General features: G+C 44.9%; 2 protein-coding genes across 4 annotated transcripts in view; one reads left to right on the forward strand and one right to left on the reverse strand.

Annotated features, from left to right (window-relative positions):
- LOC147020695 (uncharacterized) overlaps positions 1 to 1,254 on the forward strand; it is a 28,393-nt gene extending 27,139 nt beyond the window's left edge. For both annotated transcript variants that reach the window (XM_085896242.1, XM_085896243.1), the window contains exon 8: positions 1 to 1,254. This exon is cut by the window's left edge. The gene's annotated coding sequence lies outside the window, so the exon portion shown is untranslated.
- Positions 1,255 to 20,900: 19,646 nt separating this feature from the next.
- Positions 20,901 to 24,963, reverse strand: part of ADAMTS7 (ADAM metallopeptidase with thrombospondin type 1 motif 7) — a 168,909-nt gene continuing 164,846 nt past the window's right edge. For both annotated transcript variants that reach the window (XM_085896244.1, XM_085896245.1), the window contains one exon: positions 20,901 to 23,582. In XM_085896244.1, coding sequence (XP_085752370.1) covers positions 23,425 to 23,582 — 158 coding nt within the window. In that variant the 3' untranslated portion in view covers positions 20,901 to 23,424. The remainder of the gene's footprint in view (positions 23,583 to 24,963) is intronic.

A 24,963-nucleotide genomic window follows, 5' to 3' on the forward strand; every position in this document is an offset into this window, starting at 1 on the left:
CCATATACGGACATCAGGAGGCCAGAAAGAAACTCCGTCCAGCGCATCCCACCTTCCTACGATGTTTTGGAACAGCTTGTGAAGAGAACAGTCTTCCAGGGTGGCTCTGTCTGGGGGCAGGTCTTGGTCCCTCAACCCGTACTTCCATCATCAACAAGCTGGGGCTGGCGGCAAATAGAGGATGGGTCCTACGAACCGCTCTGGACCACACTCCCTGAGGCTTCAAAAAGCTGCTTCGAGCTGGTGTCGTGCGGCTGCAAAAAAGGCTGTAGAAACCGCTGCAAATGCAAGAAGGCTAATCTGCAATGCACTGGACTGTGTGCTTGTGAAGGAGAATGTCAGTAGACAGATGCAGTAGACACAGACTGAGATATTGGCCAAGCTTAGAATCAGCAAATGCAAAGTCGCATTGCTTGTAAAAGTGTTGACTTCTTGATCCAGAGCCAGTACACTTGAGCTCAGAAACCCAGATTGTACTAGACTGATGTATGCGTGTACCATGTGTCCTGGTTGAATGGTAGTAGACAGTAAACCGTAGCTGCTTCAAAGTGAAGTGTGCAATAATTTGACTACATTTCCTGAGTTTGTCATTATCATGATCATCAGTTCCCTTTTCAAAATAGAGTAAAGTATGTAATCTACAATGCAATTTTTTGTTGATTCCAAACCCATTGAATGTGACGAATATCATTTTGACTCTTGTTCTCCAGGCAATAATGTGTACTTTCAGCGAAACGTTTCAGAAGAACAGCCATTTACAAATCAAATAATGGCTTTTTTACCTTAAAGACTGGCTCATAATATTTGAACGCCTTTTCATGGTCAATTTACTGAATTTTACACTTTCCTTTTATCTACCACAAATACAATAAGAAAATAAGCGCATATAGCCAATTTCCCTAAAGTAGAATGGCCGCCATTTTGGAAAATGGTCGCCAAAGCTGACCAAGGCACAATCTTGGGTGGTTCCATATCTAGAATTGTTTGGAATACATTATTCGACATGTGTACTAATTTTGGTGCTTTTATGCAAATTTGAACAATTGATCTAAAATATTAGACTACGCTGCTGGACTGCAGGTATTGAGAGGTCGTTAATTCTCAACTGTTTTATCTCAATGGGCTATCTCTACTTTTCGTGTGTGTGTGTGTGTGTGTGTGTGTGTGTGTGTGTGTGTGTGTGTGTGTGTGTGTGTGTGTGTGTGTGTGTGTGTGTGTGTGTGTGTGTGTGTGTGTGTGTGTGTGTGTGTGTGTGTGTGTGTGTGTGTGTGTGTGTGTGTGTGTGTACCTGTCATAGCAGAAGCTGAGACTGCACTGTCTTCTTTTGTAAATATTGTTTGCCTTTTGCCGCACTCCACACATTCCTTGCTTTCCCTGCTATACATTTGCAATAAATCCATTACCGTGCCATATAAGTTTCTTCGCTCCTGGTTTAAATAAATTTGTTTGCTGGAAATGTTCCCAGCTCGTTTTTGTCTTTTCCTCCATTCGTCTAGCATGGCCTGCACCCCAGCTTAGCCGGGACGTTATTCCCCAAAATCTGTTAAATAGCCAGTGTGTACTTCGCACTTCCGCTTGGCTGCACCTGATCCGGAAAGTAACTTAAGTAATGCAAGTACGTACCGAGGGCATGATTCCTCGATAAGGAGATCACGTGTTCTTTGGTAAATGATTCTCAGAGGACCCAAGGTCAAGTGGTCAAGTTATTGGTGTTTGTGGTCGATTAGCGACCTGTTGCAACATGAAGTTATTCATCGGCGATGGCCTGCGATTCCAGGTGAGTCCAGAGAGGAACCCGAGACAGCCCCTCCCTCATGGTTCCCCCACGACACTGGGCCTGTGACAATATATATATATATATATATATATATATATATATATATATATATATATATATATGTATATTTATACCACTGGTGCTGTCTGTGAAGATTTAATGTGGTGTTGATGTTGTGTAGGCTTGATTGGCTAAATGGCATCCTCCTGCATCAAAGTTCTTTGTGTATCCTTGTGGTTCAAGATGAATACTATGGCAAAGCTGCAACTCCATATGTGAGTTTGGTGTTCTTTATACCAGTTGCTGTAAGCTTGGTAAGAGTGCTTTGCAACAAAACAGTGTTTCCTTGCGAGCCATGTGCAACACACAGTGGTGATAAACCTCTGGTGCTGGTCCATGGAGATGTGATGATAATAATTTTTTGGGAAGAGTACTTTGCAATAAAACAGTGTTTCCTTGCAAGCCATGTGCAACACACAGTAGTGAAAAACCTCTGGTGCTGGTCCATGGATATGTGATAATTTATTTTTTATATTGCACCTTTTACCAATGTGATTGTGATGGAGTGGCTGAAGACAGAAAGGCACAAATTTTTCATTCCGGATAATTCCTTCAAGAAAAGTTCCTTCGGAATAGTCCTCCAGACCGTGCGTGTGGTTTGGACCCTGTACTGCATTCTACAAGATCAGGATGTTTCATAAGTCCAGAACCATGGGAAAGATTTTCAATTAATCTAATTTATTTATTTTATCATTTTTAATGAAAAAAAATTGTGTAATAAATATCTGTGTGATAACACACTTGAAATCCTGGAAATTGATTGTCCAGTAGAAATAATTTTGTGTTGAGATTTGAAAAAATCTTTGAAAGAAGAAATTGAGAGTGTGAGAGAGTGTGAGAGAGTTTGAGTGTGAGTGTGAGAGAGCGTGAGAGAGTGATAAAGTGTTGGAGTGAGAGTGTGAGAGAGTGTTGGAGTGAGAGTGTGAGAGTGAGAGTGGAAGTGTCAGAGAGAGTGTGAGAGAGAGATTGAGAGAGTGCGAGAGTGTGAGAGTGTGAATGAGAATGAGTGAGTTTGAGAGTGAGAACGTGTGAGAGTGAGAGTGTTGGAGTGAGAGTGAGAGAGAGATTTTGAGTGTGAGAGAGCGTGAGAGAGAGATTGAGAGATTGAGTGAGCGTGAGAGAGCTTGAATTAGAGAGAGTGAGAGTGTGAGTGAGAGAGTGTGTGAGTGAGATATTTTGAGAGTGAGAGAGTGTTGGAGTGAGAGTGAAGGAGTGAGAGTGTGAGAGAGTGTTGGAGTGAGAGAGTGAGAGAGATATTTTCAGAGTGCGAGAGTGAGAGAGTGTTGGAGTGAGAGTGAGAGATCGTGAGAGTTTGGAGTGAGAGTGAGAGATCGTGTTGGAGTGAGAGTGTGAGAGAGTGTTGGAGTGAGAGTGTGAGAGAGTGTTGGAGTGAGAGTGTGAGAGAGTGTGTGAGTGAGTGTGAGAAAACGTGAGAGAGATTTTGAGAGATTGAGTGAGTGTGAGTGAGCGTGAGAGAGCGTGAGTGAGAGTGAGAGAACGTGAGAGAGTATGAGTGTGAGAATGAGAGAGTTTGAGATTGAGAGAGTGTGAGAGTTTGAAAGTGTGAGGAAGCGTGAGAGAGTGTGTGAGAGTGAGAGAGTGAGAGAGTGATAGAGAGATTTTGAGAGTGTGAGAGAGCGTGAGAGAGTGAGAGAGTTGGAGTGAGAGAGTGTTGTAGTGAGAGAGTGAGAGTGTTGGAGTGAGTGTGAGAGAGATATTTTGAGAGTGTGAGAGTGAGAGAGTGATGGAGTGAGAGTGTTGGAGTGAGAGAGTGAGAGAGTGTGAGAGTGTGAGAGTTTGTGCGTGAGAGTGGAAGTGTCAGAGAGAGTGTGAGAGAGAGATTGAGAGAGTAAGAGAGTGTGAGAGAGTGTGTGAATGAGAATGAGTGAGTTTGAGAGTGAGAACGTGTGTGAGTGAGAGAGTGTTGGAGTGAGAGTGTGAGAGTGTTGGAGTGAGTGTGAGAGAGATATTTTGAGAGTGTGAGAGTGAGAGAGTGATGGAGTGAGAGAGTGAGAGAGTGTTGGAGTGAGAGAGTGTTGGAGTGAGAGAGTGTTGGAGTGAGAGAGTGTTGGAGTGAGAGAGTGTTGGAGTGAGAGTGTTGGAGTGAGAGAGTGTTGGAGTGAGAGTGTTGGAGTGAGAGTGTTGGAGTGAGAGTGTGAGAGAGTGTTGGAGTGAGAGTGTGAGAGAGTGTTGGAGTGAGAGTGTGAGAGAGTGTTGGAGTGAGAGTGTGAGAGAGTGTTGGAGTGAGAGTGTGAGAGAGTGTGAATGAGAATGAGTGAGTTTGAGAGTGAGAACGTGTGAGAGTGAGGGAGTGAGTGTGAGAGAGATATTTTGAGAGTGTGAGAGTGAGAGAGTGAAGGAGTGAGAGTGTGAGAGAGTGTTGGAGTGAGAGTGTGAGAGTGAGAGAGTGTTGGAGTGAGAGAGTGTGAGAGTGAGAGAGTGTGAGAGAGATTTTGAGTGAGAGAGCGTGAGAGAGAGAGAGCGTGAGAGAGAGAGAGAGCGTGAGAGAGAGAGAGCGTGAGAGAGAGAGAGCGTGAGAGAGAGAGAGCGTGAGAGAGAGAGAGAGAGAGAGAGAGAGAGAGAGAGAGAGAGAGAGAGAGAGAGAGAGAGAGAGAGAGAGAGAGAGAGAGAGAGAGAGAGAGAGAGAGAGAGAGAGAGAGACAGAGAGAGAGAGAGAGAGAGAGAGAGAGAGACAGAGAGAGCGAGAGAGAGAGAGAGAGAGCGAGAGAGAGAGAGAGAGAGAGAGAGAGAGAGAGAGAGAATTAGAGATAGAGTGTGAGAGAGAGTGTGAATGAGAATGAGAGAGTGAGAGAGTTTGAGAGTGTGAGAGAGTGTTGGAGTGAGAGTGTGAGAGAGTGTTGGAGTGAGAGTGTGAGAGAGTGTTGGAGTGAGAGAGTGTGAGAGAGAATGTGAATAAGAATGAGAGAGTTTGAGTGTGAGAGAGTGTGAGAGTGTGTGAGAGAATGTGAATGAGAATGAGAGAGTTTGAGTGTGAGAGTGAGAGAGTTTGAGCGTGAGAGAGCGTGAGAGAGCGTGAGAGAGCGTGAGAGTGAGAGAGTGTGAGAGAGATTTTGAGTGAGAGAGCGTGAGAGAGATTGAGTGAGTGTGAGAGAGCGTGAGAGGGAGAGAGAGCGTGAGAGAGAGAGAGAGCGAGAGAGAGTGTGAATTAGAGAGAGAGTGAGATAGAGTGTGAGAGAGAGTGTGAATGAGAATGAGAGAGTGAGAGAGTTTGAGAGTGTGAGAGAGTGTTGGAGTGAGAGTGTGAGAGAGTGTTGGAGTGAGAGTGTGAGAGAGTGTTGGAGTGAGAGAGTGTGAGAGAGAATGTGAATAAGAATGAGAGAGTTTGAGTGTGAGAGAGTGTGAGAGTGTGTGAGAGAATGTGAATGAGAATGAGAGAGTTTGAGTGTGAGAGCGTGAGAGAGCGTGAGAGAGAGTTTGAAAGTGTGAGCGAGCATGAGAGAGTGTGAGAGAGAGTGAGAAATTGAGAGAGTGAGAGTGTGAGAGACAGAGAGTGAGAGTGTGAGACTGAGAGAGAGAGTTTGAGAGTGTGAGTGAGTGTGAGAGAGTGTGAGAGAGAGAATAAGAGAGTTTGAGAGTGAGTGTGTGAGTGTGAGAGAGTGTGAGAGTGAGAGTGTTGGAGTGAGAGAGAGAGAGAGCGTGAGAGCGTGAGAGATTGTGAAAGTGTGAGAAATTGAGTGTGTGAGAGAAAGAGTGAGAGAGTGTGAAAGGGAGAGTTTGAGAGTGTGAGCGAGCATGAGAGAGAGTGAGAGCGAGTGGGAGTGAGAGAGTGTTGGAGTGAGAGAGTGTTGGAGTGAGAGAGAGAGTGTTCAAGAGCGCGAGAGAGTTTGAGAGATATTTTGAGAGTGTGAAAGAGTGTGAGTGTGAGAGAGAGTGTGTATTAGAGAGAGAGTGAGACAGTGTTGGAGTGAGAGAGTGAGATTGAGAGAGAGATTTTGAGTGTGAGAGTGTGAGAGAGAGAGAGAGAGAGTTTGAGAGAGCGTTAGAGTGAGAGAGCGTTGGAGTGAGAGAGCGTTGGAGTGAGAGAGTGTTGGAGTGAGAGAGTGTTGGAGTGAGAGAGTGTTGGAGTGAGAGAGTGTTGGAGTGAGAGAGTGTTGGAGTGAGAGAGTGTTGGAGTGAGAGAGTGTTGGAGTGAGAGAGTGTTGGAGTGAGAGAGAGATTTTGAGTGTGAGAGAGTGTGAGAGAGAGAGATTTTGAGTGTGAGCATGAGAGAGCATGTGAGCGAGAGCGTGAGTGAGTGTGAGGGTGTATGAGAGTGTGAGAGAGTGTTGGAGTGAGAGTGTGAGAGAGTGTGAGAGAGTGTTGGAGTGAGAGTGTGAGAGAGTGTTGGAGTGAGAGTGTGAGAGAGTGTTGAAGTGAGAGTGTGAGAGAGTGTTGGAGTGAGAGTGTGAGAGGGTTGGAGTGAGAGTGTGAGAGAGTGTTGGAGTGAGAGTGTGAGAGAGTGTTGGAGTGAGAGTGTGAGAGAGTGTTGGAGTGAGAGTGTGAGAGAGTGTTGGAGTGAGAGTGTGAGAGAGTGTTGGAGTGAGAGTGTGAGAGAGTGTTGGAGTGAGAGTGTGAGAGAGTGTTGGAGTGAGAGTGTGAGAGAGTGTTGGAGTGAGAGTGTGAGAGAGTGTTGGAGTGAGAGTGTGAGAGAGTGTTGGAGTGAGAGTGTGAGAGAGTGTTGGAGTGAGAGTGTGAGAGAGTGTTGGAGTGAGAGTGTGAGAGAGTGTTGGAGTGAGAGTGTGAGAGAGTGTTGGAGTGAGAGTGTGAGAGAGTGTTGGAGTGAGAGTGTGAGAGAGTGTTGGAGTGAGAGTGTGAGTGAGCATGAGAGTCTGAGTGAGCATGAGAGAGAGAGAGAGTGTGAGAGTGTGTGAGTGAGCATGAGAGTCTGAGTGAGCATGAGAGAGAGAGAGTGTGAGAGTGTGAGAGTGTGAGAGTGTGAGAGTGTGAGCAAGAGTGAGAGAGAGAGAGTGTGAGAGCGTTGGAGTGAGAGAGTGAGAGAGTGTTGCAGTGAGAGTGTGAGTGAGAGAGTGTGAGAGTTCGAGAGTTCGAGAGAGTGTGAGAGAGAGTGTGAGAGAGAGATTGAGAGAGTGAGAGAGTGCGAGAGAGAGTGTGAATTAGAGAGTGTTGGAGTGAGAGTGAGAGAGTGTTGAAGTGAGAGTGAGAGAGTGAGAGAGTGTGAGTGAGAGAGTGTGAGTGAGAGAGTGTGAGTGAGAGAGCGTGAGAGAGCGTGAGAGAGAGAGAGAGAGTTTGAAAGTGTGAGCGAGCATGAGAGAGTGTGAGAGAGAGTGAGAAATTGAGAGAGTGAGAGTGTGAGAGACAGAGAGTGAGAGAGTGTGAGAGTGAGAGAGAGAGTTTGAGAGTGTGAGAGAGAGAATAAGAGAGTTTGAGAGTGAGTGTGTGAGAGTGAGAGAGTGTGAGAGTGATAGAGAGATTTTGAGAGTGTGAGTGAGTGTGAGTGAGTGTGAGAGAGCGTGAGAGAGCGTGAGAGAGAGTGAGAGAGAGTGAGAGAGTTGGAGTGAGAGAGAGAGCATGAGAGCGTGAGAGATTGTGAAAGTGTGAGAAATTGAGAGTGTGAGAGAAAGAGTGAGAGAGAGTGTTGGAGTGAGAGAGTGTTGGAGTGAGAGAGTGTGAGATTGAGAGAGTGTGGGATTGAGAGAGAGATTTTGAGTGTGAGAGAGCGTGTGTGAGAGAGCGTGAGAGAGAGTTTGAGAGATCGTTAGAGTGAGAGAGTGTTGGAGTGAGAGAGAGATTTTGAGTGTGAGAGTGAGAGTGTGAGAGTGAGAGAGAGAGATTTTGAGTGTGACAGAGTGTGAGAGAGAGAGAGATTTTGAGAGTGTGAGCATGAGAGAGCGTGAGTGAGTGTGAGGGTGTGTGAGAGTGAGAGAGAGTGAGAGTGTGAGAGAGTGTTGGAGTGAGAGTGTGAGAGAGTGTTGGAGTGAGAGTGTGAGAGAGTGTTGGAGTGAGAGTGTGAGAGAGTGTTGGAGTGAGAGTGTGAGAGAGTGTTGGAGTGAGAGTGTGAGAGAGTGTTGGAGTGAGTGTTGGAGTGAGAGTGTGAGAGAGTGTTGGAGTGAGAGTGTGAGAGAGTGTTGGAGTGAGAGTGTGAGAGAGTGTTGGAGTGAGAGTGTGAGAGAGTGTTGGAGTGAGAGTGTGAGAGAGTGTTGGAGTGAGAGTGTGAGAGAGTGTTGGAGTGAGAGTGTGAGAGAGTGTTGGAGTGAGAGTGTGAGAGAGTGTTGGAGTGAGAGTGTGAGAGTGTTGGAGTGAGAGTGTGAGAGAGTGTGAGAGTGAGAGAGAGAGAGTTTGAGAGTCTGAGTGAGCGTGAGAGAGAGAGAGTGTGTGAGCGTGAGAGAGAGAGAGTGTGAGAGCGTGTGAGAGTGAGAGAGAGAGTTTGAGAGTGTGAGCAAGAGAGAGAGTTTGAGAGTGTGAGAGAGCGTTGGGTGAGAGAGTGAGAGCGTTGGAGTGAGAGTGTGAGAGAGTGTTGGAGTGAGAGTGTGAGAGAGTGTTGGAGTGAGAGTGTGAGAGAGTGTTGGAGTGAGAGTGTGAGAGTGTTGGAGTGAGAGTGTGAGAGAGTGTTGGAGTGAGAGTGTGAGAGAGTGTTGGAGTGAGAGTGTGAGAGTGTTGGAGTGAGAGTGTGAGAGAGTGTGAGAGTGAGAGAGAGAGAGTTTGAGAGTCTGAGTGAGCGTGAGAGAGAGAGAGTGTGTGAGCGTGAGAGAGAGAGAGTGTGAGAGCGTGTGAGAGTGAGAGAGAGAGTTTGAGAGTGTGAGCAAGAGAGAGAGTTTGAGAGTGTGAGAGAGCGTTGGGTGAGAGAGTGAGAGCGTTGGAGTGAGAGTGTGAGAGAGTGTTGGAGTGAGAGTGTGAGAGAGTGTTGGAGTGAGAGTGTGAGAGAGTGTTGGAGTGAGAATGTGTGAGTGAGAGTGAGAGTGAGATTTTGAGAGTGTGAGAGAGTGAGAGTGTGAGAGACTTTTGTCATAAAAGTATCAAAACACACCAGAAAAAGCACACTCCATAAAAACAAATCCAAACAATTTTACATTAAAAAAAATAAATTCAACAAAAGCAATTCAAACAAGGGTGTCTGTTCATGTCAAAACCACCACAGAATAATACATATATGCAAAAAGTAAGTGTAAGTACTTTACACTTTTACAAACAGATTCCTCACGAAAAGAAAATCAAAACCTTATCTAATCAGTGTACCACTGATCACCCACAATATCCAGGCTCAAAAGAAAAGCCTGCTCCATTTTTACTCGTGCCGAAACCATACCTTGAAAGCACAAAAGCACATTTGCATTTTTCCCCTTCAATTTTGCTTTCATTGTTTTATAAATCGCCAGTTTCACAATGTCCAACAAAAAAGACAAAAATGAGAGGACTGGTTTACTTTTATAATTCCCCCCCGATTCCATAAATAAAGACTGGAAAGGAAAAAACAAAATTAAATTTTGAGAAAAGCTGTTGAAGGAAGAGAAAGAGGGGTACCAATCTCTTACATTCAATAAAAACGTGGGAAACATTTTCAATCAAATCACAAAAAGGACAAAAAATTGGAACAGAAGAATTAAACTTATGGAGTAATGTCTGTGTGACCAGGGCTTGATGTGCTGGTCTCCAATTCAGGTCTCCAGTTCACCCAAGAGTTGGAGAACTATACATTTTGTTCCACACTGGAGTTAAAAAAGCTCCAGCAGGTAAGGTCTCATTCCACCGATTTTTCAACAGTTTTGTAAGACCAGGTATACATGCTTCCAGACATATGTTGTAGATAGCCGTTTTCCCCATGACGTGAAACACACCAATTTCCTCTAAGTTTGAGGAGAACACACCCTCTTGTTTTTTTGAGGCAATTTGAAGTTCAGGGAAATAGAGACGTGAGTCTACCACGTTTAGTGGTACCAATGTTTAGTGTATGAAAGGGTTGAATTATTGCTTTCAAGACATTGTCCAAAATACGAGCAGAACGAACAGCAGTTTTTAATGAAAGTGAGCTTACAGGTCGCCAGGCATTCAAGGATGGATGCAACAGGTCTCGCACTCTGTTTATTCCAACACTGGTGAAACAATGCATAAACGACCAGGAGGTTGACATTCTGGAGAATGAAGGATTCCGAACTAATGGCTCATGTACAAACTTTTGGGCATCGTATGATACCTCTAAACGTTGCACTGCGAGGACTTGCCAAGCATTCAAAAGGCTCTGATGAAAACTGGGGAGCTGAGACATGTCAACGTGTTGCAGGTCGATGAGGAAAAGTTCACGGTCATATTTCAGACCTTCCACTTTCTGCAAACAGGCGTTTGTGAGAGCTCACCAAGGAACACACTCACTGTACAGTAGGTGCTTAATCGTGGAAATTCGGAATGCCATTATCCGACTTTGGATATGCATCAGATTTTGACAACCCCCATTTCGGGGTCTGCAGACCACGTCTGGGCCCAGCCAATGGTGGCCACCCCAGAAAAAAAAAAATCAGTCAGAACCCTCTGAATGCCTGTGACCAAGTATCACGGAGGTTCAAGTGGGATAACTATGCCAAATAAATGGAACCACCAAGTTGTTTGTGATTGACACCCATGTCTTAAGCAAGAGAAGTTGGTGCAATCTTCTCCACCTTGCCAGTTTTAATTAAATTTTTTCCAGGAAGTTTTCCCAATTTTTTTGTTCATACGCTTCAATTCCTAGAAATAAGCCTAAATATTTGAACCCCTCACTACTCCACTGTATTCCTCCTGGTAAAACAGGCAGGGACGAGGAAGGCGATCTGGGGCCCACCCAAAAAGCTACACGTTTTTTCCAATTTACCCTTGCAGTTGAAGCAAGCTCAAGCTGGGTAAGACAACAAGAGACCTCAGAAACATATTTTTGATTTGAAACAGCAACACAAATATCATCAGCATAAGCTGAAACAACGACTTTGGAGTTTTGTGAAAGAGAGACTCCTAACAGGGAGTTCTGAAGTAAAACTCAAAGGTTCAACGGATAAATTGTAGAGCATGCCTGATAGCGCACAGCCCTGACGGATGCCTCGCTGAAAGGGGAAAAGGTAGCAAAGACTATTATTAACCTTCAGCAGACAAGATGCATTTTTGTACAATAACTTAACATAAGCAATACATTTTTCCCCAAACCCTGTTCTCCTTCGTACATCAAACAAAAAAGAATGGTTAACACTGTCAAAAGCATTTTCTTGATCTAAAAGTAATAAACCAAAACCAGGAGATGTAGTTCGACCGAGACTGATCAAGTCTCTCACCAAAAAAATATTATCGTATATGGAACGTTCTGGAACAAAGTATGATTGATCAGTGCCAATCAAGAAAGAGATGATTTCCTTTAGACGGGTTGCAAATGCTTTTGACAATATTTTATAGTCCGTGTTGAGGAGTGACAAAGGCCGCCAATTTGCGGTCTCATGCAGGTTTCCTTTCTCCGGAAGGAGACACAAAACTGCCCTCCGGCAGCTCAATGGCAATTCACCTTGTTCAACACTCTCCTGAAAGACCTCAAGAAGAGTAGGGCCTAGAATGTCCCAGAAAGCCTTGTAAAATTCAGTCGGAAGGCCGTCTAGTCCAGGGGCTTTCCCATCCTTGCTATCCTTGAGCGCAGCAGTTTCTCCAAGAGAAATGTCAGGCTCAAGCATTTTTGTTGGTCTTCAGACAGAGAAGGGAGCTGTTCAAGAATCGCATTCCTGTTCTCCTTATTCACAGCTCTTTTTGCGAAGAGTTTAGAAAAATAGTCTTGTAGTTCATGCTTGATATCACTCTGGGAGGTCAACAAATCACCACCAAAAGAGCGCAAAGCATGGATTTGTTGAGAGGTCTTGACCGTTTTTTCCAAATTGAAGAACCCTTTGTTTGGTGTGTCAAGTTGGATTTTTTTGTTCCGCATTCGGACGAATGCACTGGCCACCCGGTCTTTCACCATTTCAGCCAAAAGGGTCCTTTTCTCCGACAACTGCTGGACATTCACGCTCAACAATCAAGCTTTCTTCTCACAGATAAGTATATCGTTTTTTAAAGCAGATGTCACACCAAAAGCGTTTTTTGTGCTGTAAGAGCAGTATTTTCGCAAAAACATTTGATTTGGGACTTTGTGCAGTCCCACCATTGTCTTAAGTTCAAATATGAACCTTTTCTGACTCGCATTTTCCCATATGTATCATTTTAAAAGCTTCTATAAAATGTGTACTTTGTAAGAGTTTCAAATTAAAAGTCCAATATGCACTTCCACAGACATGATGAGGAAAGCCACACACCATAACAATCATGTGATGATCGGAAAAACCAGACGGCCTGATATACGAGTTCTTAACAATGTTTTCCATTTCATGATTAACATAAAATCTGTCTCGGCGAGCCATCGTCAAAACATTTCTTGATGCACAAACCCATGTACGCTGACGGATATTACGGTTTTGCACCCGCCACACATCCACCAGATTAAACTTTTTGACTCGCTGTGCCAAAGGCCTTGCACTCAGTGTGACCACTCCTCATTTTCATGAATGCCAAGGTGAGCCAATGAAAAAAGCCAAGAATTCACAAGGTTTCGGAAAAGCGATGATAATAGAAAACCTATACGCCAAGAAAACCTAGAGAAAACCAAGATGCCAAGGTGAACAATGAATAGCCAAGATCTTGTGAAAAAAAGCCAAGGAGTGGTCACACTGCTTGCATCGAGTGGATGAGGCTCACAAGTGTTCCGATCAAATTGTGGGTTGAGGGTGCAGTTGTCGTCACCCCCCAGACACAACAACATGGCTAAGTCAATGGTGCTTTCAAACTCTGCCAACTTGTACAGAAAGGCACCTCTTTCAGAGTTAGCACTCGGACAGTAAACATTTGTCATGCAAATCTTTAGGTTACTACTGCCAAATTGCACAGACAGCAAGTAACCTTTGCAAATTTCCTTACAAGTTATCTCCGAGGCTGGAGTCGAGGATGCAACACTAATGCCACACCAGCCTAGGCGTCAACAGGCGCACTCGAGAAAAAAAAGACAACCTTTCAAGATATAATACCACTCATCCTCAGAAGACCGATTTGCATGCGCCTCCTGTAGCATAAGCACATCAATTTTTTTTCATTTTGGAAGAGCTGAAATACCTGGAGGCAATGCACACAACTGCAGCCTCCATTGATGTTCAGGGATGCTACTTTTATCTCCATTCAGTTAGTTATTCTTGAAGCTCTTTACCAGCCCAAGTAACACATTTCCTTAACCTTTAGAATTGAGGATCTGACATGTTAACCTGATAAGGATCACAAATCATACGCCTTGCAGTTTTAATGAAATCGTGTAAATTCGGGAAGTAGTCTTTGATTTTTACGTATCTTTTCCTGAATGAATCATCCAGGAATTTAATCACATTTTCTTGAGACACTAAGGTTGTGTCGTTTTCCCCTTCATCCTCTTGAGAGCTGAAAGCACTAAAATGTGGGGTAGAAGAGGTGTCATCTGAATCAAGTGCTTCATCGATGGCCTCTCCTATTACTTGTGGAACACTTACTTTTGGCTCAACAGAAAGTTCTGCTCTGTTTATGGACCCCTCCAAATTTTTCTTGTCCATGTCCTTCCCCTCTGCAACCCTTCCATCATCATCTGTGAGGGAGGGGTTGACATTTAACTCACAGGGATTTTCCCCTTTATCTATTTCTCCATCACTGTCAGACATAGCTGTGAACTCACCTGAACAAGTTTGGCTAACAGGACAAACACTTAAAACATCCTGAGATACCTCACTGTTCTCTGTGTCCCACTCGGAGTCAGCCAGTGGAGCAAGCGAAGTCTCCACATCTGCACACGACTCCGGTACCACCAAGGGGTTTCCAATGTGACACGTACCTTGGAGGTCCACCGAGCCTGACACGATCTGGACCTTATTCTGCTCCTTAGCATCAACATTCGACCGTTTTTGGCCTTTTTTCCTGGTATCCGTAACAGATACCTCCATATCATCCACACTGTCCTGTACAGTGGATGGTAAAGGAGAGGAAGCAACCACTTTCACTTCCTAGTTTGGTGGTGGTAGATTGATTACATCACGATTACACACCCTCTCTCCAACGCCGGTCAGGGTGGACGAGTCCAAATCGAACACCTCAGCTGGTGGGGGTGAGGGGGGGGGCTGAGCTCCCGATTCACCTTCTCCCCATTAGTTTGTAGTGAGGAAGAATCATTCCTGACCAAACCTTCACTTTTTTGTGGTGTCACCGCATTGCAACAAACACTCTCCACATGCCCGTGAGCTCCACACCCAAAACACGTCATAACCACTGAGGAGGCAAACATTTTATATTTAAACCCATCGATTTTTCCACTGAGTTCAACATTCAGTGTTTTTCCATTTTCAGGTAGTATAAAAAAAAAACACTCTTTTAAAGGACATGACGTGTTTAAATTTATCACTAACATGACGCATCGGCACCATCGAGATGCTCGACACAACCTTACCGAACTTGTTTAACTAGTTACACTAGTCCTGATTCCTTATAAATGGTGGAATATTATTAATGTTAACTTTAACTGTTGGGGCCTGCAAAGCGAATACAGAGAGGTAAATGTTCGGTTCGATGAACAGGCCATGCTCAACCACCGTGGCGACCATGTGTTCCTCCAACACAAACACCACAAACTTGTTATTCATGCGAGAAGCAGCTCGAATATTATGTAAACCAACAATGTTACCAATGGCGGAAAGCACATCGTTAAGTTCCACCTCACTGGGAGGGAAGCAAAAAAGTGTTTTTACGAGTTAGTGACTCGAACATCTCGACACGGAAACGTTCACCCGCCATTCTAACTCAAGAAAACAAGTTAATAAACTTTATCAGGAGAAATAAGGCGTTTTCACAAACACCAAGAAATCAACGATTAAAGTTGAGAATTAACAAAGAACACGGTCGCAGTGAACGAGAAAAACCTCCCCCGGCGGCCATGACAGGCCTTCGGCCTACGATTTTCTCGAGACGAGACCGTGTTCGGACTCTGTCTCTGTCTCTCTTCTCCAGACAGGAAGGAAGGAAAAAAAAAAACACGGGAAAGTCCACAAGTAGAAAACGAAAAATGGGGAAAGTGGAAACACCAAACAGCACGGCAGAGGAGGGGTACTCACGACACGAAGCAAGGAGCAGCCATGACAGTACACACAACGTACCAACAGCCAGCAGGGGGTGAGAAAGAGAGAGAGAGAGAGAGAGAGAGAGAGAGAGAGAGAGAGAGAGAGAGAGAGAGAGAGAGAGAGAGAGAGAGAGAGAGAGAGAGAGAGAGAGAGAGAGAGAGAGAGAGAGAGAGAGAGAGAGAGAGAGAGAGAGAGAGAGAGAGAGAGAGAGAGAGAGAGAGAGAGAGAGAGAGAGAGAGAGAGAGAGAGAGAGAGAGAGAGAGAGAGAGAGAGAGAGAGAGAGAGAGAGAGAGAGAGAGAGAGAGAGAGAGAGAGAGAGAGAGAGAGAGAGAGAGAGAGAGAGAGAGAGAGAGAGAGAGACGGGGAGAGAGAGAGAGAGAGAGAGAGAGAGAGAGAGAGAGAGAGAGAGAGAGAGAGAGAGAGAGAGAGAGAGAGAGAGAGAGAGAGAGAGAGAGAGAGAGAGAGAGAGAGAGAGAGAGAGAGAGAGAGAGAGAGAGAGAGAGAGAGAGAGAGAGAGAGAGAGAGAGAGAGAGAGAGAGAGAGAGAGAGAGAGAGAGAGAGAGAGAGAGAGAGAGAGAGAGAGAGAGAGAGAGAGAGAGAGAGAGAGAGAGAGAGACAGAGACAGAGACAGAGACAGAGACAGAGACAGAGACAGAGACAGAGACAGAGACAGAGACAGAGAGACAGAGAGACCTTTGTATGCTTTTATTATAAAAGTATCAAAACACACCAGAAAAAGCACACTCCGTAAAAACAATTCCAAACAATTTTACAGCAAAAATAAATTCAACAAAAGCAATAGAAACAAGGGTGTCTGTTCATGTCAACAACACCACAGAATAATACATAGGCAAAAAAAAGTTTAAGTACTTCAAACTTTTACAAAGAGAAACTCAAAACCTTATCCAATCAGTGTACCACTGATCACCCACAATATCCAGGCTCAAAAGAAAAGCCTGCTCCATTTTTACTCGTGCCGAAACCATACCTTGAAAGCACAAAAGCACATTGACATTTTTCACCTTCAATTTTGCTTTCCTTGTTTTATAAATTGCCAGTTTAGCAATGCCCAACAGAAAAGACAAAAACGAGAGGACTGGTTTACTTTTATAATTCCACCCGATTCCATAAATAAAGACTGGAAAGGAAAAAACAAAATTAAATTTATAGAAAAGCTGTTGAAGGAAGAGAAAGAGGGGTACCAATCTCTTACATTCAATGAAAATGTGGGAAACATTTTCAATCAAATCACAAAAAGGACAAAAAATTGGAACAGAAGAATTAAACTTATGGAGTAATGTCTGTGTGACCAGGGCTTGATGTGCTGGTCTCCAATTCAGGTCTCCAGTTCGCCCAAGAGTTGGAGAACTATACATTTTGTTCCACACTGGAGTTAAAAAAGCTCCAGCGGGTAAGGTCTCATTCCACCGATTTTCAACAGTTTTGTAAAACCAGGCGTACATGCTTCCAGACATATGTTGTCGATAGTCGTTTTCCCCATGACATGAAACACACCAATTTCCTCTAAACACCAAAGAGCAAATAAACAGGCAACTTACAAAAGGGAACACAGAGCAGACTTAACGCGAAATTAATAACAATAATAATAACGTTCTTCTACAGTCCTATTTAGGCAGACAGGCACCAGGACACACACATACGCACACACACAGACACAGAAAACCCGATGAAGAGGGAGTTGAGAACCAGGAATTGGGCACCGTAAAGGAGGAGCTCGAGTTGAGAAGGGGCGGAGTCCAGAGTGCGAGGACGGAGTAGTAGGCGGGACCAGGTAGGCACGTGGGGTCGACGTCGTGTGGGCGGAGATGATGAGGCGGAGTCCGAGCAGCAGGAGGCGGGTCGTGGCGACCCGACCCCGATTGGCCCCGACCCTTCACGTGGCCCACCAGCTTGGGCCGGAAACTGCCTCACTTTTTTTTTCCGGCAAGGCCATCCCAGACAGCGAACATATTTCGCTCCAACCCCACGACAATGACACAAATCGCCCACACAGAAATTGGCACGCGAATCATCCTGCAAAAACCCCTGGGCCGTGCCCGACGACCGGTCGAGGGTCCCGCATGCCCGCTTGGGCGTTCGACCAGCGTCGATCAACGCGCTCGCTGCGCGTGCGCCAACGTGGCCCGCACTGTACGTTCCCCGGCTCGATCGCAGCTTCGCTGGACATAGAGACGAGAAGACGCCCACCATCCGCGGAGAACCCGCTGCTGCCAGCGAGGGCCGAGGGTACATCGCCATGGATAAATCCATGCACGTTTCACGAGCGATGTACGTGTCTGCTTTCGAGCACATTCCATACAGTGCGCGCGGTTCAGCCATTACACACGTGGCCCGCGCTCACGTTCACACGACTCCGCCAGCGTGTGCGCGGGGCGAACATCAATATGTGTCGGATGTTGAGGTTAAAAAGGAACAAGCCGCTTCTGCTCGCACACTCGTATCCTGCCAAACATGGCGTGGAGTCGTCTTTATCGGCCTCCGTACGCGTTTCGTGCAGCGTGGGCGTCGTGCTGACCGTGTTTCCCGTGCCGTGAAAAACACCATTCGTGACGTGCAGCCTCTTAAGCGGTATCCAATTCGCATGCCTTTTCACTGCAACCGGCAATCCTCCCCAGATCATCGGAAGCTCGAGTCGATAATCCCGCACCGACAAGCACACCACATGACTTGGCGCCGCACGTGCTGGCCTCCACGAGGCCCCACCTGACAGCGAAGGCGCACGTGGCTGATTTACCTCAGGAATAATCAGAAAAGAAGAAGAAGTGTGGATGAAATGAAGGAGAAAATGATTTAAGCAATCCTTTATATTAGATCATCGCAACGCACTCCCTTGTTGTCCCGCTACACAAAAGGAAAGGGACTATCTACACGTATAATAATGGAATAACTGTCTTGGGACACTATCTGTTGTATGCATGCGTTTCCCAGAACCGTAACAAAATCTTATCATCAACATGCACCATATTCTGCATATCCTCAGCCTCATCTCTCAGACTCTTCTGTAGGCGGCTCTTCCAGTGGTTACGAAGTGGTGAGGAAAACAACACACTCGGAACTAGTGGGCAGGAGTTTAAGTCTGTTTCTCATTGTCTTTTTCTCCGCATGCCGTTGGAGACTTGTCCGGTGAAAACACAGCCGACGTGTGAGAGTCGGTTGCTGTCACTTGTACAACCTCGACAACAGTCATGAAGATGTGTTTGGAAGATATGCAGTTACGGACTAGGCAAAGGATGTTTGACATCTACAAACATTCCCATTATGGTTTGGAAAAATAACACAAGATTCCACAACACCATGCAAAGATCTGGGTTGTCACTGTCCCCCTTCAGAAAGTTCCTCGGTCTCGAAACTCTTGACACCTCAGCTTATAAGCCAATCAGAAGGCAATCACCTCGTTCAGCATTCCACGTGTTTATCCAGCAACTGCTGACAACGTTTAAAAACAGCCCGAGCAAGAATTACCAGCTGCTGCTCCAGCTGGTTTTTGCTCCCCAAAGAAAAGGCCAAAGAGACGGAGGTGCTGGGAGCTAGCCTCTGGCCTGCCCTTTCATCCTCAGGGTCTTCAGAGCAGGGGATGAAAGCCACAGGGCATGCAACCCCTTCCCCCACCCGTATAGTAGTACAGAGGCCCTGTTTGCAAGTTCGTGCTTTGGTGGTTCTCTGAGTGCTTGTAGGTTCCAATTGACAGCTGTTTGGTAAAGAGCTCCATTCTGGATACCCTCCAGTGAAAGGGATTCCTTTCCTCTTGTTGCTCAGATACCACGATGTTGTCACATGTACATACAGGCACCAGCAGCAAGAAAATTCCTTTGTGCATCACAGGATTCTAACTTCATGGTGTCGTATCTCATGGTTTGGAGAACTACAAGATATTATTTTGTGATACCCAGGATAGTTGTGTTGTGGCTGCTTTTTATACAAACCGATTTTAATTAATGTTTGTCGGACTAGTGATTGATATATCTCCACTCTAAACAGCTCAACTCTGTCCTTGGGCCTGTTCCTTAATCTCATCTGGCTTTCTACCCTGCTCGTTGTATCGCTTTCCACTTCCTGCTCTCAAGTGTCATCTTGATAACAGTTCTCACTACATTGTGCATACCTTTTTGTGATCTGTTCTTATCCCCCAACTGGGCGTCAGCCCACTGCAAGCTTACATTTTGGGTCTTGTCCATCTGGAGAATCGACTCCGATATAAGTGGGCACATTTGTTTCATTTCTAACACGAGTATGCAATAACGTCTGGGCATGAGGCGTTTAAAATTCTTTTTCATGGGACACAGGATTTTATTTCCACATTTTGGGAATTCAAAAAAACATTTAAGAAAGAGCAGTGTCCAGGATCGTATGCTCTTTTGGGCAATTCCATGCAACTATAGACATGGAGCTTAAATTTCAAGCATTACTGAAAGATATTTTTCGGTTGGAATCATGAAGTTAACACATCAAGAGTAACATGTCAATCGTTTCACTTGGATAGAGCCCTCTCCATCCATCCATCCATCCATCCATCCATCCATCCATGGGGACCATACTCTGTGCAGAGCGTAGGTGCTGCCAAAGCAGTCTCCTGGGCTATTGAGCACAATCCTGGACAGGTCACCACTCTGAGCTTCATTTTGCCAATCTCAGAAGAATGACAGGCTGTCAACCCCACTTGGTATTAATTTAACGGCCAAGCGGGATTTGAACTCAGGACCCTCGGATCCAAATCCCACCACCCGCACTATTAAGCCAACACCAGGCATATATTACATGGTGATGAGGATAAACATCTATACTATCACTTCATTTGGCCATATCGATTAATTTGTCCCGGGGGGGGGGGGGGGGACGTGAAAGGGAGATTTCGACACAACACATGCCAAGTTCGAGGTTGGTTGGAATCAAAAGCGGTTTTATTTTAATTATATATTTTTCCTAAACGTGGTTAAAAACCCTGCGAAAATTCCTCTGAGAGGAGAGAGGGGAATGGGTGGGAGGGATGAGGCGAGGGATCCAGTATTGCCCGGCAGTGCCGGGTACCCATGCTTGTATAATTATGTAGATATATCAAGAACTTTTGAGACTTCCTATGTATTGATGGCATGGACACTCCATCGGTTTAATGCAACAAAAATCTACCAAGATAGACACTTATAAACCTATAAAGAACTTACCAATCTTTTTGGAGGATTTCACATCAAACTATAATGGCACTCGATAGAGTGTGTACCTCCACCAGGCTGAACAGTTTACATTTTGTATCCCACTTGATAGGCCAGTTCCACATCCACACATTAACCAAAATCGAATCGGCTTGTTCTTGTCCACTACCCAACTCGACCACCAAGTTTCCTCCGAATCTGTGCTTAACTTTTTGAGATATCGTGCTGGACAGTACAGTGCTGTCATACCCTATTTGCAGGGGATATGTTCCTGAAAAATTCCACAAATGAGAGGTCTGTGAATGTCAAGGCATTGTTTAAAGAATTTTTTTTTCTTTTAAGATGGTCTGTCAAGGCTCATGGAAGAACAATGACAGAAGAAATCAGGACACAACATAACAAAGGTAAGAGCAGGAGAAAGTGGAAACAACAACAGCAGGTCGGAGGGAGAAAGTAGTCAGAGATGGACAAACAAGGGATGCAGGTAACGATGAGGGGAAAGGGAGAATGCAAAGGGTGGACATCTCTGAATGTGACTGTTTATACATCTGAATTATTCCATTCTTGTATAATATCCTCATTACAAAGAGGAAATAATAATCATGTCTTCTTGTTCTGGACCAACTATGTGAAAGCGGCTGTCTGCATGTCCACCTTGTGCCTCTCTTTTCCTCTGAATCAATCTATCTCTTCACACTCGATCGGACAGCAAGGCCAAAACTTGCTGAACAGTGTGTCATACCGTCGGTCTCTACAAAAAAAGGATTCGTATCACCATAACACTTATCAACGTGTTTATTTCATTTCTTTTTCTACAATCAGCAATGGCATACTTTCAATTAAAAATCTTTATTAAATATTCATTTTTAAAATCTGCACAAAAGAATAGCACCAAAATCAGTGAAAAAAAACAAAACACATTAATGTTCCCTGAACACAGCAATACTGAATGATTGCATATGGCAAAATGTAACACAGATAAAAGAAAAACCGCAAACAGCTTAAACACATTGAACACAGCGAAGGAAGAAGGCAGGAAGAGGGTTTATAGGGAATATCATTGGCCGTATTGAATCCCATCTGCTTTTATTCAAGTGAAGACCGTTAAACATCCCAACGGTACATTTCAAAACGAGTGGGCCCTGGCATTCTGGTACCCTGCACAAATTAAAAAACCTTGTTCTAATCAACAAGGGTGGTGTACCCCCATCTCAGTTCCAACACAGCAAACTGAATCAATAATTAAATCCCAGTCGAACATGCATTCGACTGATAAATTGGTAAAGGTATCTGGGCCTACCTGGCTGCTCATTCTGTCATTTGGGATCATAGCAGGAAAGATTGTTTTGGAGAAAGTCACGTAACGTAGAAATCGCTGCGATTGGGGACTATTTACAGGAAGGAAAATTAACCGGGGTGGGGGGGAGTTTAGGGTGTTTCGTTGTGCAAACAGCACACTGCACCTAGAACGTCCAGCACAGCTGAGATGCTCCTTTACTTTACATCAATCTAAGGCTCACCGGCACTTGTGAGAATATCATTTGTCCAAATAGCACCATAGGTAAAGATACAATTTTAAACGTTTGGTAAAACAAAAATTGAAAATGGCAAAACAAAAAAAACCCAGACATTGTCAAAGCTTTTCGTCTTGCAGCTCGTCAGGACGCACGTAAGAATACCGGCTATGCAGACACAAAATGAAACAATTTATTTGTTCAGATAGTTGGGGATTGATTACTGACACGAACATACACATCGTGGCCTCGAGGCACTGAGGGAACCCGTGATCTCCAACTTTTCTATGGATCCAGGTCAGAACAGATGCAGTGTTTGCACATACTCTTTTTGTTTGCAAAGAACAGGAGCTCATGTGTGTATAAATGTGGCTTCAGTACACGCACGTGTCACAATCTGGAACCGTTCAGCGTGATAGTCCTGGACACATTCGGGATTGTTCAGGAGGTGCTGACCAATGGCAGAATTGCTTTGATGAGGCATTCTTGTTGGGTTCTTACATGTACGGGATGGTTGTGTACGACCAGTTTCCAAGTTGTTCCGGACTGCCAATGGGACGTGCTGCCTAATCCGATCCTCCAGTCTGAGTGATGTGCGACCTACGTACCTGGCATCACACCAGCACTGAAATTCGTAAATAACATTGTTCAGTGTTTTGGTAGGGAGCACATCTTTCTGTACTGAGGGGAGCAGTTTGTGGGTTGTAAAAATCACTCTCATTGCAACATAGTTGTAATATAGTGAAACTGACCGTATCACCAGTTGTTCAAACTTTTGAGAGATTTTACCTCTCCATGGCAGCTTGAGATAAACCGGATATATTTCTGGTCCAAATACAGTGTCCTCAGATCGAATGGCAGTTTTGCACTGTATGAACTCACAGATGAGTCGCTCAGGGTAGCCATTGTACCGGAGAATGGTTTTAATGTGCTCAATTTCAGCAGCAAGTCGACAAGGTGAACATATGGCCCACACTCTATTAACAAGGGGTATTCATCAACTTCAAATGATGCCAGGTACGTAGGTCGCACATCACTCAGACTGGAGGATCGGATCAATCAGCACGTCCCATTGGCAGTCCGGAACAACTTGGAGACTGGTCGTACACAACCATCCCGTACATGTAAGAACCCAACAAGAATGCCTGATCAAAGCAATTCTGCTATTGGTCAGCATCTCCTGAACAATCCCGAATGTGTCCAGGACTATCACGCTGAACGGTTCCAGATTGTAGCATGTGCGTGCACTGAAGCCACATTTATACACACACGAGCTCCTGTTCTTTGCAAACAAAAAGAGTATGTGCAAACACTGCATCTGTTCTGACCTGGATCCATCGAAAAATGGGAAGTCACAGGTTCCCTCAGTGCCTTGAGGTCACGATGTGTATGTTTGTGTCAGTAACGGTCCAAAGAACCAATCACCAACGGTCTGAACAAATTAATTGTTTCATTTTGTGTCTGCATGTATTCTTGCGTGTGTCCTGACGAGCTACAAGACGAAAAGCTTTGACAATGTCTGTTCTTTTTTCTGCTATTTTCAAAGATACATTTATGAAAACGAGGAAGATCGTTGACACTGGTAAAGAAGTGGCGATGGTTGATGCGATTGTGTGTTACGATGAGATCTTCAGAGTCATTAAAGCTTCCTTACCACGATGTGTATAAAGGTGCAGGAAATTATACGATTTGAGAATCACCTTTCAGTTATTCATATTGGTTTAAAAAGTCATTACTTTGTTTAACACAGAGAGAGGAATAGGTGTGGAGATTACAGCATACACATCTTAAGAAACCTTTTCACCACCTCGGTCGTGAGAGAGGCGTCCAGTCTGTTGACAGGTCTGGCAGCACTGTACTTGCACTGAAGGTAGTCCGCAGCGACCAAGTAAGCTTAGTGTACGACAGAGGGCAAAACTTAGTCTGTCTTCCTTACAACGTGGACCTGTACAACAACCAAAGGAAAAAGAGAGAGGGACACACAAAGAGTGTGTACATGTTAGAAAGAGAAATACAAACTGAGAAAAGGTGTCTACCTGAAATCATAGCACACAAAAAAGACAAGGTGTTATTAAAAATCAGAACTGAATTGCAAAATGGGGGTTAAAAAAACGTTTCTTTGGGATTTTTTTTAATTAAAAGCATCACATTTCCTGTAGCCAGTACTTTAGGCAAGTATTGTAGAACCTGCTTAAGAAGTTTTGCAAAGCCAACAAGTCAAAGTGAACGAATCTCGAAAAGTGGAACAGTCTCTCGTTCATTTGGTGGTGGGAAAATGAACTTTGAATGTGCAGAAAATTTCGATGAACTAATTAAGCAGATGTTGCATCATAAAGTTAGAAAGTATATCATTTAGGTATGCTATGTGCCCTATTATTAGAAGTGATTATATTTTCAAATATCATTTTTAGGTCTCACTATCAGCCATGATCTTTCTTGGGCAGACAATATTTCCAAGATGGCCTCCAAAGCCAGCCAACGACTCGGCATCCTCCGTTGTGAAAAGTCCTTCCTTGGCACAACTGACCTCTAATCCACCTACAAGGGCTTCGTCTGTAGTTTCCCCTCTGGGCTGGCACTCCTGCCCTCTCACTTTGCTCAGCTTGATGCCGTGCAAACCGAGGCCTTCAAAATTAATGAAATATACCCCCACCCCCCTCTCCCCTCCCTAGGAGTTTATGCATAGTGCACATGGTCCACCATCAACCACCCTCTTCTGGTGAAACTCCTAAAATCCCAGATCACTGCTCACATCCACTCATTTGTTCCACTCCCCCCCCCCCACCTGTGGAACGAACTTCCACACTCTCTTCAATCTCATTTTTCCCTCAAGGGCTTCAAAGACAGCTATTCAACACCATCTCAGGCCACTCCCAATCCAAAAATATGATCTTTTCTACCCCCATGAACCAACTTCCACATCCTCCCCTCACCCCCAAGCCCATCTCTTTCCAGGTTCCCAATTTTTCCATCCTCAGAGTTTGCTTCTGTATCCATCTTTTTCACACAGTGTGCTCCCCTTACCCTCATTCTTCACCACATCCTTTTATTTATCCAAGTCAGGTCAGGTATGGGAGCATGTGCCAGAGCAGCGCGTCGCTGCATCCACTTTCCGTCGGTACTCCAGGGGTCTCCGGCTGGCCACCCCCCAGGCAGGTGCCTGGCCCATCCCCATCTCCTTGAGATTCTGATCAACCTGCTGCAACCACGAGGCACGTAGTCGGCCCATTGGCCTCCTCCACTCACGAGACTCCCTCGCTGAGAGAATCTGGTGAGCAGGATCAGCGTCAGGAAAACGAGCTACATGTCCATACAGCCGCAGCTGA

This window comes from Eptatretus burgeri, chromosome 9 (assembly GCF_056783735.1).
Source record: "Eptatretus burgeri isolate ZD-2024b chromosome 9, Ebu_testis_v1, whole genome shotgun sequence".
Classification (NCBI taxonomy): Eukaryota; Metazoa; Chordata; class Myxini; order Myxiniformes; family Myxinidae; genus Eptatretus; species Eptatretus burgeri.